Below are 16790 nucleotides of genomic sequence, written 5' to 3'. Positions count from 1 at the left end.
TGTCCCCCAGCACCCTGCCGCTCTCCGTCCCCGGGTGTCTCCCGGTGCCCCCCCGGTTCCCCTGGCGCTCGGCGCAGCCCGCTGCCCACGGGGTGCCCCTGGTGTGCCCGGTGCCCCCCGGTGCTCCGGAGCCCGGCCCGCCTCCCCGCCCGGCGCCCCCGGTTCGCCGGTGCCGGACTGCAAGTCCCGTCGAGCCGCGGGCGGGCGGCGCGGCCAATGGAGCTCGGGGGGCGGTGCGACCGGTCTCTGCCTCCGCCGCCGCCCGGTGCCGCGGCGCAGAGAGCCCCGGAGCGGCCGCGCGGCGCCGGCCCCGCAGCCCGGCTCTGAGCCGCCCGCCCGGCCCGGCCCGCCCCGCCGCGCCCCGCCGCCCTCAATGAGGTTCTTCCGACTCACCTTCAAGTGCTTCGTGGATTGCTTCTGAGGGGGGTCCCCCCCGCGCGCGCACGCCCCACGCCCCCCCCCCACGGCCACGGAGCCGCCCCCGACCCGCCCTCGCTCCCCGGCCCCCCGCGACATGCCCCCCGTCCCCGCCGACGCGGCAGCCCCGCAGCCGCCCGCCGCCCCGCGACGAGAAGCCGCCGCCGCCGCCGCAGCCGCTGCCCCCGCGGGCTCCGGTAAGCGGGGAGGGATGAGGTCGCTGGGGATGGGGGGGGGAGGAAAGCAGCTGGGGGGGGGGGACCCATGGCCACACGCGACCGCGGGGCGCCCCCTCCTGCCGCCGCGGGGTGAGTCACCGCTCTGCATTGTGACGTCACGCGCCGGCCTGACATCTGACGTCACGCCCCCACGCGCCGAGGGGACGCGCAGGGGGGGGAGCGCGGGGGGACACCCCCCTCCCCGCTCGTCCCCACGGTCACGCGTGACCGCGGCGTGGTTCTCCCCCGCAGCAGAGGGCCGCGGGGAGACGGAGGGCGCGGAGCCCCCCCCGGCGGGTGAGGAGCGGGCGATGACGGCGCCGCTGGTGGGACCCCCCGGCCCCCCGAAAGCGGCCGCCCCGGAGCGGGAGACGTGGACCCGGCAGATGGATTTCATCATGTCCTGCGTGGGTTTCGCCGTGGGGCTGGGCAACGTCTGGCGCTTCCCTTACCTGTGCTACAAGAACGGCGGAGGTGAGCCCCGCGGCGGGGGGGGGGGCACCCCACGCCGCGCGGGACCACCCGCCCCAAGCGGGACCACCCCCACGCGGGACCACCCCGCTTTCCAGTGGGCTCAGCCCATCCTGCATCTCGCTGGGGCGAGGGGCCGTGCTCGGAGCTCGTGGGCCACCCCACGCGTGTCCGGTGCCACCCACGGGGGTGGGGGGGGTCCGTGGGGACCCCCCGCCACCTACCCGCCCTGACCTACATCGCGGCGCGGCGAGGGGAGGGCGCGGAGGAGCCTTCGCCATTCGCTGCGCCCCGGGCGGGCGGCACGGGGACGGGAGGGGGGGGCCCGGGGGGGGCCCGGGGGGGGCGGCGGCGGCTGAACCGGCCCCGTGCGTCCCCGTCCCCCCCCCCCAGGCGTCTTCCTCATCCCTTACCTGCTCATCGTCTTCGTGGGCGGCATCCCCGTCTTCTTCCTGGAGGTGGCCCTGGGGCAGTTCATGAAGCAGGGGGGCATCGCCGCCTGGAACATCGCCCCGCTCTTCAAGGGTAACCCCGCGCCCTGCCCCGGCACCCCGCACCCTGCCCGGGGCCCCCGGCGCCCTGCCGGCACCCTGCCCTCGGCACCCGCTGCCCGCCGGGGCCTGCGGCACCCTGCCCACGCCCTGCCCGCTCCCTGCACCTTGCCCGCCTCCCGCTGCCACCCTGAACCCCAGCCAAGGGTGGCAGCCGCCCGCGCCCCGTGGCACCCTGCGCTGCCCTGCCCGGCCCCGCCTGCCACCGGCGCCCTGCCCGCGGGCTGCCGCAGCCCGGCCTCGGCAGCGTCCCCACGGCTTCCCTGAGCTGCACCCCGCCGGCTCCCCGATGCCCAATGACGTGCCGCTGGCTGCACACACCCCATCCTGCCCCGGGCTGCCCACTCCCCCTGTCCCGTCCCCACCGGCTCCCCACATCCCATCCCTGCCGGTTCTCCCCATCCTGGCCCGGGCTGCTGGCTCCCTGCGTCCCCACCAGCACCCGACACCCCGAGCCATCGCCACTGGCACCCCATGTCCTGCCCCGTCCCTGCCGGCTCCCCCACCCTGCCGGGTGCCCGCGGGCTCTGATCTCCCTGCGCCGCAGGTCTCGGCTTGGCCTCCATGGTGATCGTCTTCTTCTGCAACTCCTACTATATCATGATCCTGGTGTGGGGGCTCTTCTACCTGGTCCACTCGCTGACGGACACCCTGCCCTGGGCCACCTGTGGCCACTCCTGGAACACTGAGCAGTGCACCGAGCTCTTCCACTTTGAGCTCTGCCGCAACGGCAGCACCAACGCCAGCGCCGGCACCGGGCCCTTCAACCTCAGCTGCGCCGACCTGGCCAGCAAGCGCTCGCCCGTCATCGAGTTTTGGGAGTAAGTGCGGGGGCCGGAGGGGTCTCACCCGGGGCCGGGAGGCTCGCGCTGGCGCTCAGCACGTCCCCGCTCTGCAGGAACAAGGTGCTGCGGCTCTCGGGGGACCTCAGCGAGCCCGGGGAGATGAACTGGCAGATGATCCTCTGCTTGGTCACCACCTGGGTTGTCGTCTACTTCTGCATCTGGAAGGGCGTCAAGTCAACCGGGAAGGTGATGCTGGGGGGGGACGCGTCGGGGCCACCAGCGCGCGGGGATGGGACCGTGGCACGCGTCACTGCCGGCTCCTGCCCTCCTGTGTGCAGCCCTGCGGGGGTGCGGGACCCCCCCATCCCGCATCCGTCTGGGAGGTGCCGCCAGCTGCCGGGGATGTCCCCAAGTCCTGGCACCGCTGGGACACCAGCAGCGCGTGACGGAGAGCCCCAGCCCTGCCCCGCAGCCCGGCCCGGGGGACTCACCGGCGCCCGCTCGCCCGCAGATCGTCTATTTCACGGCGCTCTTCCCCTACGTGGTCCTCATCCTGCTGCTGGTCCACGGTGTGACGCTGCCCGGGGCACTGGGTGGCATCGTCTACTACCTGAAACCTGACTGGTCCAAGCTAGCCGAGGCACAGGTGAGGGCAGCGAGGAGGGTGAAGCGGGGGTGAGCGCTGGGGACACCCCTGGCACGCTCCCCACCCCTGACGCCCTCCCTGGCACCCAGGTCTGGATCGATGCCGGCACCCAGATCTTCTTCTCCTACGCCATCGGGCTGGGCGCCCTGACCGCGCTGGGCAGCTACAACCGCTTCCACAACAACTGCTACAGGTAGGGCCTTGCCGGCTGCGGGGGGGTCCCCCGGTGTCTCCCGCGGCCCCCCCTGACCCGCTCTGCCCGCAGGGACGCCTACATCCTGGCCGTCATCAACAGCTCCACCAGCTTCTTCGCCGGCTTCGTCGTCTTCTCCGTGCTGGGCTTCATGGCCTCCGAGCAAGGCGTGGACATCTCCAAGGTGGCCGAGTCCGGTGAGCGCCGGGCAGTGGGGTGTCCCCTGTGTCCCCCCCCGGGGTGGCACCGCTGAGCCCCCTCTCCTGCAGGCCCCGGGCTGGCTTTCATCGCCTACCCCAAAGCCGTGACGCTGATGCCCTTGTCCCCGCTCTGGGCCACGCTCTTCTTCTTCATGCTCCTCGTGCTGGGGCTGGACAGCCAGGTGCGGCGGCGGGTGGGGGGATGGGGACAGGGACGGGGAGGGGACGGGGTGGCACATCCCCGCTGAGCCCCGCTCTCTGCCGACGCAGTTTGTCGGCGTGGAGGGTTTCATCACGGGCATCCTGGACCTGTTCCCCCAGCCGGGGGCCGGCTCGCTGCGCCGCGAGCTCACCGCCGCGGTCTGCTGCATCGTCTGCTGCCTCATCGACCTCTCCATGGTCACACAGGTGGGGGACGCCCCGCGGGGACCCGTGCCCGGCACCCACACCTGCCCCCGGGACATCACCTCCCACGGGGCCCCGGCGTGGGGTGGGAGCTCGCCGGGGCTGTGGCACCCACGGCAGCAGGGGGTGCCCGTGGCGTGGGGGTGCACGTAGCTGTGGGGGTGCTGAGGGAGCACAGAGTGCCCGTGACGCAGGGGTCCCTGTGCTGCAGGGGTCCCTGTGCTGTGGGGGTCCCCATAGCTGTGGGGGTCCCTATGCCATGGGGGTCCCCGTGCCATGGGGGTGCTGAGGGGGCACAGGGTGCCCGTGGTGTGGGGGTCCCTGTAGCTGTGGGTGTCCCCGTGCCACGGGGGTCCCCGTGCCGTGGGGGTGCTGAGGGAGCACAGGGTGCCCATGGCGTGAGGGTCCCTGTGCCATGGGGGTCCCCATGCTGTGGGGGTGCTGAGGGAGCACAGGGTGCCCATGGCATGCAGGGTGTCCACGCCAGGCGGGGCACCGGTGCTGGCGAGGCTGTGCCAGTGCCAGCGCGGGGCGGCCAGCACAGCCCCGGTGACGCGCGGTGCCATCCCGGCAGGGCGGCATGTACGTGTTCCAGCTCTTTGACAACTACTCGGCCAGCGGGATCACGCTGCTGTGGCAGGCGTTCTGGGAGTGCGTGGTCATCGCCTGGGTCTACGGTGAGCCCCAGGGTGGGTGGGACACACACGAGGGGCCGTGGGTGCCCTGTGGGTGCCCCGTGGGTGCCCTGTGGGGTCCAGCTGACGCCCCTCTCCCCGCAGGTGCTGACCGCTTCATGGACGACGTGGCCCGCATGATCGGCTACCGGCCGCTGCCCTTCATGAAGTGGTGCTGGGCTGTGGTGACGCCGCTGGTCTGCGTGGTGAGCGGGCCCACGCGTGTTCCTGCGGGCGCAGTGGGGGGTGACACGCGCGGGGGGTGACACGCGTTGGGGGGGGTGCCTGGGGCCGCCGGACCGATGCCCAGTGGGACCTAACCCTCACCCATGCAGGGCATCTTCTTGTTCCACGTGGTGAACTACAAGCCGCTGACCTACAACAAGACGTACGTGTACCCGTGGTGGGGGGACGCCATCGGCTGGGTCCTGGCGCTCTCCTCCATGCTCTGCATCCCCTGCACCGTCCTCTACAAGCTCCTGCGCTGCAAAGGCTCCTTGCGCGAGGTGAGGGTGGCGCGGCGGGGGCCCTCCCGCCTCTGTCCCCAACCCGTCTCGGCTGCCCATGTCCCTTTCCCCCTCTCCGTCCCATCCCCCTCTCCGTCCTGTCCTGTCCCCAATCAAATCCCAGCACTGCCTGCGTCAACATCCCTGTCCCCATCCCTGTCTCACTCCCAGCCTCGTCTGAATCCGATCCTTGCTCACATCGCTGTCCCAGTCCCATCCCCACCCGTATCCTGTCCCCGTCCCCATCCCTGTCTTAATCCCGTCCCCATCCCTGTCTTAATCCTGCCCCCGTCCCATCACTGTCCCTGTGCAGTCCCTGTCCCTCTCTCAATCCCGTTTCAATCCCTTCCCCATCCCAGTCTCACCCCCATCCAAGTCCCATTCCTGTCCCCGCTGCTCATTCCCATACGCATCCCATCCCTGTCCCCATCGCTGTCTCACTCCCAGCCTCGCCCCAGTCCCATCCTTGCTCACATCGCTGTCTTAATCCCGTCACCATCTCGGTCCCATCCCTGTCCCCATCTCATCCCTGTCCCCATGCTGTCCCTCTTTGCCTCTCTCAATCCCATTTCAATCCCTTCCCCGTCCCAGTCTCCCCTCAGTCCCCATCCAACTCCCACCCCTGTCCCCACCTCGGTCCCATTCCAGGGGGGAAATTGCTGTGCCGGGTCCCTGCGGTCCCCGGTGCTGCCGTCCCCAGCTGCTGACGCGGTGTCCCCACAGCGCTGGCAGCTCCTGACCACCCCGATCTGGGGCCACCACCACCTGGAGTACCTGACGCCCGAGGCAGAGGCCAAGCTGCTGGCCCCGGAGCCCCCCAAGGAGAAGGCGACGCTCTTCGAGACTGTGATCTGAGCGTGGGGAGGGTCGCGCTGCTCCCGCCCGCCATAGCAATAATGCCAGCACTGCCTCCCACCCACGCTGCCCCGCGACCCCCGGCCCCCGGCCTCGTTGCGGGGGGGGGGCACGGTGGGGGTTTGCTGGGGGCCGCGGGGCCGGGGCGGCTGCGGGGAGCGGGAGGGTCCCCGGCGAGGGGGAGCGTGGCACCCTGGGGTCCGGGGGGACAGCCGTGGGCCGGGGGAGCGAGCGGGTCAGCCCTCCCCCGGCCCCCGCCGTGGCCCCCGCCGCCCCCTGCTCACTAACCGCTTCCTGTAGCGTTTGTCTGGTGTAACCCCGACCGCCCCGACATCTGGCAATAAACTGGGAGACCCTGGCAGCCCCGGCACTGGGCAGACGGGAGGGCGAGGGGTGGGGGGGCACCTGCCTGCGGGGTCAGGGACGCCGGGACACCCGGGTTCCTCTCTCGGGGTGGCGGGGGGGAACAGGCTGCAGAAACAGCGGGGTCTCCGTCCCCCTCCATGGCTGGATGCGGGTGCCCGCGGGCTGTGCCAGCCCTGGGGTCCCCTGCGGGACGGGGGCACCCCACATAGCCAGGGCCCCGCTCCCTGGCCCCGAGGGACAGATTTCAGCCCAGAGGTGTTGGGGGTCCTGGCTGTCACCAGCCCAGCACAGGGAGTGGGTCAGGGACCGGCCGTACCCCACCAGGAGCTGCTCGTGTCAGCTCTGGGGTTCCCAGCTGCCTGCCCTGTGCCCCAGGGACAGCCCGGGCTGGGGGGCTGCGGGGCTGCGGAGGAGGGGATGAGGCAGCCCCCGGGCCCGGGCGCGTTGCCGGGAGAAGTCAGAGGCTCAGCCTGCTGCAGACCCCTCGAGCCCGGCCGCAGTGGAGTGACAACGGGGGGGTGCACGTGTCCTGTGCCCCGGCACCAGCAGCTCCCGGGGGGGCTGGCTCCAATCCGTGCCGTGGGGACGCCTGCGGTGCCCCGGGGAAACCCCCGACACGCTGTGCTCGGGGTGGCTGCCGGGCGTCAGGCACCCGCTGTGCCCAGCGCTGGCACCCATCACCCTCCAGCAGCGGCCGGGCCACCCTGGGTCATCCGCGGCCATCCTGCCCGTGGAGGGACAAGAGGGGACAAGTGCCACCCACTGCCTTGACCATCTTCAGGCGCAGGGCTGGGCAGCGATGCCGTGCCAGGGGGGTCGTGTCCTGTGCCCGGGGGGCACCGGGGTGCCGGAGGGGCTTGTCTCGGGGCACCAGCACACCCCGCCACGATAACCTCTCACCCCGCCGGGGCGAGCCGGCAGTTCCTGCCCCACCGGCAACGCACACCGTAATTAGCGCAGGCAGGGCCGAAGCATCACTGATAATTGGCGGTGACTCGTTAGCGCTGGAGCGCTGCATGCCCGGGGTGCGGCAGGACTTTCCGGCAGGGCTGGTCTGCGGCACCGGCCGGCATCCCGGTGCTCCGGCTGTCGTGCGGGGCCTGGCTGGCTCCCCGCCGCCGGAGCGGGACCGGGGCTGGGCGCGGGGGCGAGCGCCGTCATCGCCTTCGCTTCGTGCCCCAGCATGCCCTGACCCCGCCAACCCCTCCTAAAAGGCACGGCTGCGGGGCGCTGCCGGCACAGACGGCGAGAGCGCGGGGACCAGGCGGAGGTGGCCGAAGAAGAGGCAGAGGAGAGGGGATAAGGGGGTTCTGGGGACCCCTTTGCTGGCGGGGCTTTCCCCGCAGATTTCCCGTAGCACCCACTACTGCACGCGAGGGGACCTGACGCGCGCTGTGCGCTCGCAGGGCTGGGCGCCCGCGGCACCATGAACCGGATCACGGTGTACGAGCGTGCCAACTTCGAGGGGCTGAGCCGGGAATTCACCTGCGACGTGCCCGACCTGCACGAGCTGGATTTCGGGGACTGCATCGCCTCCCTGAAGGTGGTGGGGCAGCCCTGGATCGCCTACACAGACCCCAAGTACGAAGGGGAGCCGCACGCCTTCGAGGAGGGCGAGTACCCCTCCGTGGCACGGCCCAACTGCTTCTCGGCGCTGCGCCTCGTGCACCACGACCTGGGGGACCCCCAGATCACCCTCTACGAACGCCCCAACTTCCAAGGCGCCTGCAAGGTGGTGACGGAGGAGACCAACTTGGCGTACGGATACTTCAACGACCGGGTGGCCTCTCACGTGGTGCAGCGAGGCGTCTGGCTGCTCTACCAGCACCCTGGCCGGGGCGGCTGGCACTGCCTGGCATGGCCTGGAGAACGTCTCGCTGACTACAAACCCGAGCTGAACTTCCAGGCTCGGTTGTCCCACCTGCGCCCGCTGCAGCCTGGGCAGCCCCTGGTCTCGGCACGTCTCCTCTGGGAGCAGAAGCGGGTGGAAGCGGAGCGGGAGGTGCTGGTGGATGAGATCGAGGGGGTGAACGAGACGGAGTCGGAGCAGGTCCTGGCGGCCAGCAGCAGCCGGGAGTACGGCACCACGCTCTGGCAGAGCTTCCACTTCAGCAACGCCACCAGCCTGAAAGCTGGGCTCTCCTTCACGCTGACCGTGGAAGCCTCCAATGTCTTCACGGTGCAGAAAGGACGCAGCGAATCCAGCACCCGCCGGGAACGCGTGGAGGTGCAGCTGCCGGTGAAGATCCCCCCGCGCACAACGCTCAGCATCCAGGTCCTGAGGAAGGAGGTGACGCTCTCCGTCCCGGTCTTGCTCACCATCACCCAGAACGAAGCTGTTCGTACGGAGATGGGCGAGTACCGCAGCGTCTCGGGTACCAACATCAGTGCCCGCTATAGCTTGAAGCCTCTGCCAGCTGCAGGCAGGCAACAGGCAGCCGTTGCGGGGACAGAGCTGGTGCCTGGTGCCAGGACGGAGCTATAGCTGGGAGCTGGGGCAGCTATAGCTCCATCCCACTGCTGGGCACCAGCTCTGTCCCCCTTGGTGGTGTGGGACCCCCCCTGGAGACAACCATGCAGCCTGCCGGTGCCTCCTCCTTTGGGTGTTGCCAATAAACCCTCTCCCCAACTGCTTGGGTCTGCTGCTGCTGGGCTGGGAGCGGGCTGGAGGGGGGGGACACAGGGCTGGGGGACACACCGGGCTGTTGGGGGCACACCAGGCTGGGGCAGCTGGGGGGGGACAATGGTCTGTGGGGGACACACCAGGCTGGGGTGCAGGGGGGATGCTGGGCTGGGGGAGCCAAGGGACAGTAGGCTTTAGGGGGACAATGGGCTTGGGCAGCCAGGAGGACATTGGAGTCCTGAGGGGGACACCAGGCTCGTGGGACACTGGGCTGGTGGGGGGGGACAAACACACAGGGTTAGGGGAGCCAAGGGACACTGGGCTGGGTAGGAACACCAGGCTGGGGGACCCGGGGGGACACAGGGGTAGGAGAGCATGGTGACACTGCCTGGGGGGCCCAGGGACACTGGGGTTGGGGGACAAAGGTCTTCAGCAGCCAGGGGGACATTGGGCTGTTGGTGGAACACCGGGCTGGGGGAGCTGGGGGAACACTGGGCTGGGACACACACACACACCCCAGGGTGGTCGGGGGACACGAGGCTGGGGGAGCCAGGGTCATTGGGCTGGGGGAGCTGGGGGGACACAGGGGTGTGGGAGCAGGGGGACACGGGGCTGGGGGGGACACTGGGCTGTTGGGGGGACACGGGCTGACGCAGCTCGGGGGGGGACAATGGTCTGGGGGGACACACACCAGGCTGGGGTGCAGGGGGGATGCTGGGCTGGGGGAGACAGGGCACACTGGGCTTGGGGGGACAATGGGCTTGGGCAGCCAGGGGGACATTGGAGTCCTGAGGGGGACACCAGGCTGTGGGAGCTGGGGGAGCACTGGGCTGGGAGGGGGGGACGGACACACGACACACACCAGGCTGGTGGGGGGACATGGGGCTGGGGGAGCAGGGGGACACTGGGCTGGGGGGCCAAGGGACGCCGGGCTGGCTTGGTGCTGCACACACCGAGCTGGGGACGCGGGAGGGGACACCGGAGGGGACACGGGCCGGGCGAGGACAAAGGGCCGGGGGGCTCCCGGAGGGGCGGGGCAGGCGAGGGCGGGGCCTGGCACCCGCGGAGACACCGCCCCCGGACCCGCCTCCAGCCACGCCCCCCACGTGGCTCCCGCCTCCGCCGGGCTCTTTAAGTGATGCAACCGGCCGCACTCTTGGCCCCGCCTCCTGCGCGCCTATTCGAGGAGCCGTGGCCGAGCTATCCTATCCCATTGGCCGAGGCGGGCATTCCTCGCCGAATATTGGCTTCTCCCGTGCCGGCGACACGCCCTCCCCGCTCCGATTGGCTGGGCGTGGCCCCGCCCCCCGGGCGGGCGGTGGCGGCGGCGGCGGCAGCATGGCGGCGGCGGCAGCGGGATCCATGGCGGCGGAGGAGGCGGAGGAGACGCTTGGGCTCTTCACCGGCATCGGCCTCAGCGAGGCCAAAGCGCGAGAGACGCTGCGCAACGGCGCGCTCAGCGCGCTGCTCCGCCGGGCCGTGCTGCAGGTGCGCCCGCCGCGACCCCCATCCCGGTCCCCCGGTCCCCCGGTGCGGCGGCGGCGTCATCCCCGGGACCCCCCTCCCGGCCCCGCCGAGCGGCCTCGGCCCTTGGCGCTCCCCGGGCCGCCGGTTCGCCGGGGCTGAGCCCCGGGCCCGGCCCTGACGCTTCCCCGGGGCGGCGGCAGGCTCGGAGCGCGCTGGGCCCGGCGCTGGACAAAGCCACCGGGACGCTGCTGTACAACGCGGCCGCCCGCCTCAAGGACCCCAAGCACCTCGGCTTCCTCGTCGGCTACATTGCCCGCAGGCAGATCCTCACCGAGCTGCAGCTCACCGGTACCGTGCGGCCCCGGGACGCCCCCCCCCCGGCACGGCGGGGAGCGGAGGGCCTCGCTGCTCACCCCGGCTCCATCCCCAGCTGCGCTGGAGTATGTGCGGAGCCATCCCCTGGAGCCCCTGGACCCGGCGGCCTTCGAGCGGGCCTGCGGCGTGGGGGTGTGCGTCACCCCCGAGCAGATCGAGGAGGCGGTGAGTGGGGACGGCGCGCGGGGGGCACGGGACGGGCTGGCGGCCCCCGCTGTCGCGCTCCCCACTCAACCCCGTGCCCCCTGTCCTGCTCCGCAGGTGGAGGCCGTGATCGGCGAGCATCGAGCGGAGCTGCTGGCCGAGCGCTACCACTTCAACATGGGGCTGCTGATGGGTGAGTGCGGGGCGGCGGGGCAGCCCCCGCCTGCCGCTCCTGCTGCCCGCCACCCTGGGAGCCAGTCCTTTGCCGCGGGCTGCCCCGGCTCCTGCCCACCCGAGGCAGGGGGGACGTCCTGCCACGTCCCTGACGCGAGCAGAGCCGTGGGTGGCAGCCGCCCGTGGGGCCCTGAGGAGCCCTGGGGCGAGGGGCTGCCTCCAGCGGCCGTGGCTGAAGCCCCCTGGGCTGGGCCGTGCCCCTCGCCCACGGGGTGCCCTGTCCGCAGGGGAGGCGCGGAGCCGGTTGCGGTGGGCGGACGGGAAGACCGTCAAGAACGAGGTGGACCTGCAGGTGGGTGCGAGGGCAGCGGGCCGGGCGCTGCTCGGGGCGGTGTTTGTGTCGATGCTGTGCCCGGCGTGGGACCTGCTGGCCTGTCCCGTGGGAGGGGGACAGGCAGGGTGCAGGGGGGTGACAGCTGGACAGGGCCACCTCCAGGCCTCGGGGTGCTGGGAGCCTTTTCTACTCCTGTCTCTGTCTCTTTTTCCCCAGGTGCTGCATTTGCTGGGGCCAAAGACAGAAGCTGACCTGGAAAAGAAACCAAAGGTGAGGAGGAGGAGGCTGGGAGCTGGGATGGTGTTTCCCTGCGGAGTGTCCAGGCAGGATCCCAGACAGCTGCTCTGGATCCAGCCGCCGCCACGGACCAGGTCTGAGCAGGCTGGGCCAGGGCCGGGCTCTCAGGATGCTGTGCTGGTCCCCGCAGGCTGCGAAGGCCCGGCTGGCCCCAGCGGAGAAGCCGAAGGCGGCTGTGGTGGAGAATGGTGAGGGACGCTCCTCCTGCGGGCAGCTTCCCCAGCCCTTCGGCTCCTGGCCGGGACCTGCCTCCGAGCTGGGCCCTGGGAGCTGCGGTCAGGCCCCCGCTCAGCCCCATCTCTCCCCCCAGGTGAGGTGGGCACGGAGACGCGGTCGCTGCTGGAGCAGCTGCGGGGGGAAGCCCTCAAGTTCCACAAGCCAGGTGAGTGTGAGGAGCTGCTGCCGTGTGCGGGGCTGCTCCGCCGGCTCTGTGCCCAGCCCCAGCTCTCCGTGCCGTGGGAGACCAGCCCGGCCCCACGTCCGACCCTGCCGGCTGCTGGGCTTGGCTCGGTTTGGCCGGTGCTGCAGCCCTGAGCACCCTCTGCCCACAGGGGAGAACTACAAAACGGAGGGCTACGTGGTGACGCCCAACACCATGGCTCTGCTGAAGCGGCACCTGGCAGTCACGGGTGGGCAGGTGAGACCGCGTCCCCCGCCCCAGCAGGTCCCTGCGAGGGCGGCACTGCTGTGCCAGGCTCCGGGCGGGCGCGTGGCGTGGCTGGGGATGCATGCAGCTCCCTGAGGGCACCCTCCTGGCACGGGGGGCTTCGTGGGATCGTAGAGGGCTCCTGTCAGTACCCCCACTGTTGGGGAGTGGGGAGAGTCTCCTGCCGAAGGACAGAGGTGTCCCCTGTCCCCCCTGCAGGTGCGGACACGCTTCCCTCCGGAGCCCAACGGGATCCTGCACATCGGCCATGCCAAGGCCATCAACTTCAACTTTGGCTACGCCAAGGTGAGAGGCACCGAGCCCCCGCTGGCAGCTCCCCCGGCCCCTGCCTCCCGCCGCTGCTTGGCCACTGGCCTGGCCCTGCGGTCCCTGGGGAGCGGGTGCCCACCGTCCCCCCTCCCCAGGCCAACGGCGGCGTGTGCTTCCTGCGCTACGACGACACCAACCCTGAGAAGGAGGAGGAGAAATACTTCACAGCCATCCGGGAGATGGTGGAGTGGCTGGGTACGGCTTGGGCTGCGGAGGGCAGGATCAGGCCAGACGCTGCTGGGGACATCCCTGCCTGCAGGTCCTGCTGCCGGGCCCCGGGGGTGCCTCCAACTCGCTCCGTTTCCCCCGTCCCCGCAGGCTACCAGCCCTATGCAGTGACCCACGCGTCGGATTACTTTGACCAGCTCTACACCTGGGCCCTGGAGCTCATCCGCAGGTGAGCGTGCCGGGGCGGCACGGATGTCCTGTGCCGCAGCTGGGGCTCCCCGCTTGCCCGGGGGACGAGCAACTCATGTCCGGTGATGGCGTTTCCCCTCTGTAGGGGCCAGGCGTACGTCTGCCATCAGAAGGTCGAGGAGATCAAGGGCCACAACCCACCGCCCTCGCCGTGGCGGGACCGGCCCGTGGAGGAGTCGCTCCTGCTCTTCGAGGTACTCCTGGCTGGGGGCAGGCACTGCGTGCCCGTGGGGTCCGGGGCTCAGCCGACAGCTTCCCCCTGCTCCGCAGGACATGCGAAAGGGCAAGTTTGGGGAGGGGGAGGCCACGCTGCGGATGAAGCTGGTGATGGAGGATGGGAAGATGGACCCCGTCGCCTACCGTGTCAAGTTCACTCCGCACCACCGCACTGGAGACAAGTGGTAGGGAGGGCTAGGGGTGTCCCAGCACGTGTGAGAGGGGTGGGCCTGCATCTCCTGGGAGTGGGGGGGGTCTCTGGAGGGGAGCAGTGCCAGGCTCTGCCCCGGGGCTGACTCTGCCTGCCTTGCAGGTGCATCTACCCCACGTACGACTACACGCACTGCCTCTGCGACTCCATCGAGCACATCACGCACTCCCTCTGCACCAAAGAGTTCCAGGCCAGGTGAGCGCCGGCACGGCCCAGGGCTGAGCCGGACCTGGCAGGGCAGCTCTGGGGGGGAGCAGCTGGCCGCGTCCCGGCGTCTGCCGAAGTGCCGGGGGACAGCGTGTCCGTGGGGCTGCGGGCAGGCGCAAGGGCGAGCCGGGCTGTGCCTCCCTTGCAGGCGCTCCTCCTACTTCTGGCTGTGCAACGCGCTGGATGTCTACTGCCCCGTGCAGTGGGAGTACGGGCGCCTGAACCTGCTCTACACCGTCGTCTCCAAGAGGAAGATCATCCGGCTGGTGGAGACGGGCGCCGTGAGGTAGAAGCGGGGCTGGCAGCCGGGGTGGGTCTCGCCCGGGGCACGCTGCCTGCCACACCGGTGTTTTCTCAGGGACTGGGATGACCCGCGGCTCTTCACGCTGACAGCCCTGCGCCGGCGAGGCTTCCCAGCTGAGGCCATCAACAACTTCTGTGCCCGGGTGGGTGCCGGGGACAGCATGGGACGGGGCGGGTGGGTGCGTCCCCGGCTGGCGTGGTGACAGCAGGCTGTCCCGCAGGTCGGTGTGACGGTGGCCCAGGCGACGATGGAGCCGCATCTGCTGGAGGCGTGCGCGCGGGAGGTGCTGAATGAGCAGGCCGCCCGCGCCATGGCCGTCCTGGAGCCCCTCAAGGTCACCATCACCAACTTCCCTGCCCCGAAGGTGAGACTGCCGTGGGCTGGGGCGGGAGTGGGGTTCCTCAAGGTCAGCATTCACCCCCTCTTTCTGCCCAGGCACTTGAGGTCCTTGTGCCCAACTTCCCAGCCGATGAGAGCCGGGGTTTTCACAAAGTGCCCTTCCAGCCCACTGTCTACATCGAGGAGACGGACTTCAGGGAGGTGAGCTGGGCCCACCGGGCCATACTGCCCTCGCTCCCGGAGCTGCAGCTCAGGCAGCAGGAGCCTGGCAGCGCTGGGAGCTGCATGGGGCACAGGCGGGTGTCGGGCACCCGACCACAACTCCCAAACGTGCCAGCTGCTCTGATGGGCACCGGGGAAATGCTGGCTGCCCTCAGCCTGGCCAGGATATCTCCAGCCAATGGTGCCCACACCTGGCCTGTGCCCTGGGGAGCGTCCAGCAGCAACATGGGAGTTCAAACAGCCCTGGGTGCCCCGGTTTCTGGGATGGCAGGAGTGGGTGGTGGGATGCAGTCGTGGGGACAGAGAGCCATGGGGGGGGGACACACGCTGCCCGTGCTGGGGCCCCCTCGTGCAGCCATGAACTCTGTTGCAGGAGGTGGACAAGGGCTACAAGCGCCTGGCTCCCGGGCAGCCGGTGGGGCTGCGCCACGCTGGCTACGTCATCGCCGTCCAGAACATCATCAGGGTGGGTAGCTCTGGGCACTGGTGACACGGGGTTGGGCCGTGGGATGTTGGGACATGGTTTAGCAGGCATGGTGGTGTTGGGTTGACGGTCGGACTTGATCTTAGAGGTCTCTTCCAACCTTAATGATTCTATGATTTTATGATTCTATGGCTGTGCCCCACCAGGGAAGGGCAGCAATGGTCATCGGGCCAGGCACCGTGGGCACAACGTGGGCGCAGGCTGGCTGTGTGGCAGCTCCCTGCCAGCCCTGTGCCTCGCATGGCGGGGAGCAAGGTGGCCCTGAGCTGGGGGGCTGGCGGTTCGGCCCCAGGGCTGCCCTGTGGGATGGAGCTGCTGCTGCCTGCCTCCTGCCAGCCTGCTGCCCGATGGCTCAGCTCATCCCCTCTCCCCTAGGACGCCAGCGGGCGCGTGATCGAGCTGGAGGTGACCTGCACCAAGTCGGACGTGGCGGAGAAGCCCAAAGCCTTCATCCACTGGGTGTCGGAGCCGCTGGCATGTGAAGTGCGGCTCTACGAGCGGCTGTGAGTACCCGTCTGCCCGCAGAGTCGCGGGCGCAAGCTCAGCGGTGCTGGAGCAGTGGCGTGGCTGTGCACCAGCAGGCTCTGCTGAGATCTGCCCGGCTCCTTGGCGTGGGGAAGGTGCTGCCAGGGGGTCCGGTGCGAGACCGGTGGCTTTGGGATGAGACTCTGTCTCACGGCAGGTTTTTGCACAAAAATCCTGAGGACCCGTCGGAGGTGCCTGGTGGCTTTCTGAGCGACCTCAACCCTGTAAGTCGGGGCAGGAGCTCGGGTTATAGGTTTGGGGGCAGCTGGGGACCTCCTGCACCCACTTCCAGGCAAGCCCTACCCCTCCCTGGGCAGGGCCCTGCCATGTCCGGGGGGGAGAGGGGCTGGGGGAAGTGGGGCTGTGGAGGGGGGCAGAGGGGCTGCGGGTCAGCTGAGCTGCCTCCCCCTGCCAGGACTCCCTGCGCGTGGTCTGCAACGCCCTTGTCGACAGCTCCGTCCTCTCCGCCCGTCCCTTCGACAAGTTCCAGTTTGAGAGGCTGGGCTACTTCTCCGTGGATCCCGACAGCGAGGAGGGGAAGGTGAGCCCTGGGGAGGGGGCCGAGGGGCTCCCCCTGCCCGCCGTGGGGCTCCGAGCTGACCCTCTGCCTCTCCGCAGATGGTGTTCAACCGGACGGTGACGCTGAAGGAAGACCCCGGCAAGGCCTGAGGGCCCCACCGCTGCCGCCCCGCCACCATGCTGCTTCCCCGGGGGGTCCCTGCGCATCCCCAGCGCCGCCGTGCCTCGACGCAGCCCCCCCGGGGTCCCCCCACCGCAGCATCGCCTCAATAAACGGAGCATCCCAGCCCTGTCCCCGCACTGTCACTGCTCAGCCACGGGGTGCCGGGGGTCTCCGCCGGCTTCGGGGGTCCGCTCCTGTCCCCCCGCTCAGCCGTAGGGTGCCGGGATCAGGGGTCCCTGCTGGCCTCAGTGTCTGCTCCTGTCCCCCTGCTCAGCCATGGGTGCTGGGGTCGGGGGTCTCCGCTGGCTTCGGGGGTCTGCTCCTGTGCCCCCCGCTCAGCTGTAGGGTGCCGGGATCAGGGGTCTCCGCTGGCCTCAGGGTCTGCTCCTGTGCCCCTGCTCAGCCGCGGGGTGCCAGGGTCGGGGGGTCTCTGCTGGCTTTGGGGTCTGCTCCTGCTCAGCCGTGGAGTGCTGGGGTCGGGGGTCTCCGCTGGCCTCAGGGTCTGC

The 16790-nt window shown here is 70.6% G+C and overlaps 3 protein-coding genes across 4 annotated transcripts; all 3 read left to right on the top strand.

Moving 5' to 3' along the window:
* Nucleotides 1-307: 307 nt before the first annotated feature.
* SLC6A8 (solute carrier family 6 member 8) lies at nucleotides 308-6282 on the top strand. 2 transcript variants are annotated; one of them, XM_075432982.1, is made up of 14 exons: nucleotides 308-614; nucleotides 891-1109; nucleotides 1500-1631; nucleotides 2205-2478; nucleotides 2556-2688; nucleotides 2954-3088; nucleotides 3178-3281; nucleotides 3354-3478; nucleotides 3551-3663; nucleotides 3752-3889; nucleotides 4461-4563; nucleotides 4666-4766; nucleotides 4896-5066; nucleotides 5790-6282. In XM_075432982.1, the coding sequence occupies exons 1-14, from the start codon at nucleotides 515-517 to the stop codon at nucleotides 5919-5921; spliced, it is 1980 nt and encodes a 659-aa protein (XP_075289097.1). In that variant the 5' UTR covers nucleotides 308-514; the 3' UTR covers nucleotides 5922-6282. The 2 variants fall into 2 exon arrangements, with proteins under 2 accessions (XP_075289097.1, XP_075289096.1); XM_075432981.1 differs by having other exon boundaries at nucleotides 888-1109.
* Nucleotides 6283-6373: 91 nt separating this feature from the next.
* LOC142362719 (epidermal differentiation-specific protein-like) lies at nucleotides 6374-8916 on the top strand. The gene has a single exon (XM_075432730.1). It carries the CDS (start codon nucleotides 7714-7716, stop codon nucleotides 8770-8772), a length of 1059 nt encoding a protein of 352 aa, XP_075288845.1. The 5' UTR covers nucleotides 6374-7713; the 3' UTR covers nucleotides 8773-8916.
* Nucleotides 8917-10214: 1298 nt separating this feature from the next.
* Nucleotides 10215-16407, top strand: QARS1 (glutaminyl-tRNA synthetase 1). The gene is made up of 24 exons (XM_075432970.1): nucleotides 10215-10398; nucleotides 10578-10725; nucleotides 10808-10917; nucleotides 11014-11089; nucleotides 11358-11422; nucleotides 11621-11674; nucleotides 11832-11889; nucleotides 12012-12083; nucleotides 12253-12338; nucleotides 12567-12653; nucleotides 12773-12872; nucleotides 12996-13074; nucleotides 13180-13288; nucleotides 13365-13495; nucleotides 13624-13716; nucleotides 13877-14014; nucleotides 14087-14174; nucleotides 14253-14396; nucleotides 14468-14572; nucleotides 14967-15059; nucleotides 15453-15580; nucleotides 15760-15826; nucleotides 16018-16143; nucleotides 16221-16407. The coding sequence occupies exons 1-24, from the start codon at nucleotides 10249-10251 to the stop codon at nucleotides 16269-16271; spliced, it is 2358 nt and encodes a 785-aa protein (XP_075289085.1). The 5' UTR covers nucleotides 10215-10248; the 3' UTR covers nucleotides 16272-16407.
* The last annotated feature ends 383 nt before the right edge of the window (nucleotides 16408-16790 follow it).

Source organism: Opisthocomus hoazin, chromosome 11, assembly GCF_030867145.1.
Source record: "Opisthocomus hoazin isolate bOpiHoa1 chromosome 11, bOpiHoa1.hap1, whole genome shotgun sequence".
NCBI lineage: Eukaryota > Metazoa > Chordata > Aves > Opisthocomiformes > Opisthocomidae > Opisthocomus > Opisthocomus hoazin.
The sequence above is the reverse complement of the archived record's forward strand: the minus strand, read 5'-3'. Positions and strand labels throughout refer to the sequence as shown.

Coding starts and splice junctions, on each gene's coding strand:
- SLC6A8 (XM_075432981.1), top strand. CDS start 515: ATGCCCCCCGTCCCCGCCGACGCGGCAGCCCCGCAGCCGCCCGCCGCC. Junction 3,479..3,550: donor CTCCAAGGTGGCCGAGTCCG/GTGAGCGCCGGG, acceptor CCTCTCCTGCAG/GCCCCGGGCTGGCTTTCATC. Junction 5,067..5,789: donor GCAAAGGCTCCTTGCGCGAG/GTGAGGGTGGCG, acceptor GTGTCCCCACAG/CGCTGGCAGCTCCTGACCAC.
- LOC142362719 (XM_075432730.1), top strand. CDS start 7,714: ATGAACCGGATCACGGTGTACGAGCGTGCCAACTTCGAGGGGCTGAGC.
- QARS1 (XM_075432970.1), top strand. CDS start 10,249: ATGGCGGCGGCGGCAGCGGGATCCATGGCGGCGGAGGAGGCGGAGGAG. Junction 12,873..12,995: donor GGAGATGGTGGAGTGGCTGG/GTACGGCTTGGG, acceptor CCGTCCCCGCAG/GCTACCAGCCCTATGCAGTG. Junction 15,060..15,452: donor CCGTCCAGAACATCATCAGG/GTGGGTAGCTCT, acceptor CCTCTCCCCTAG/GACGCCAGCGGGCGCGTGAT.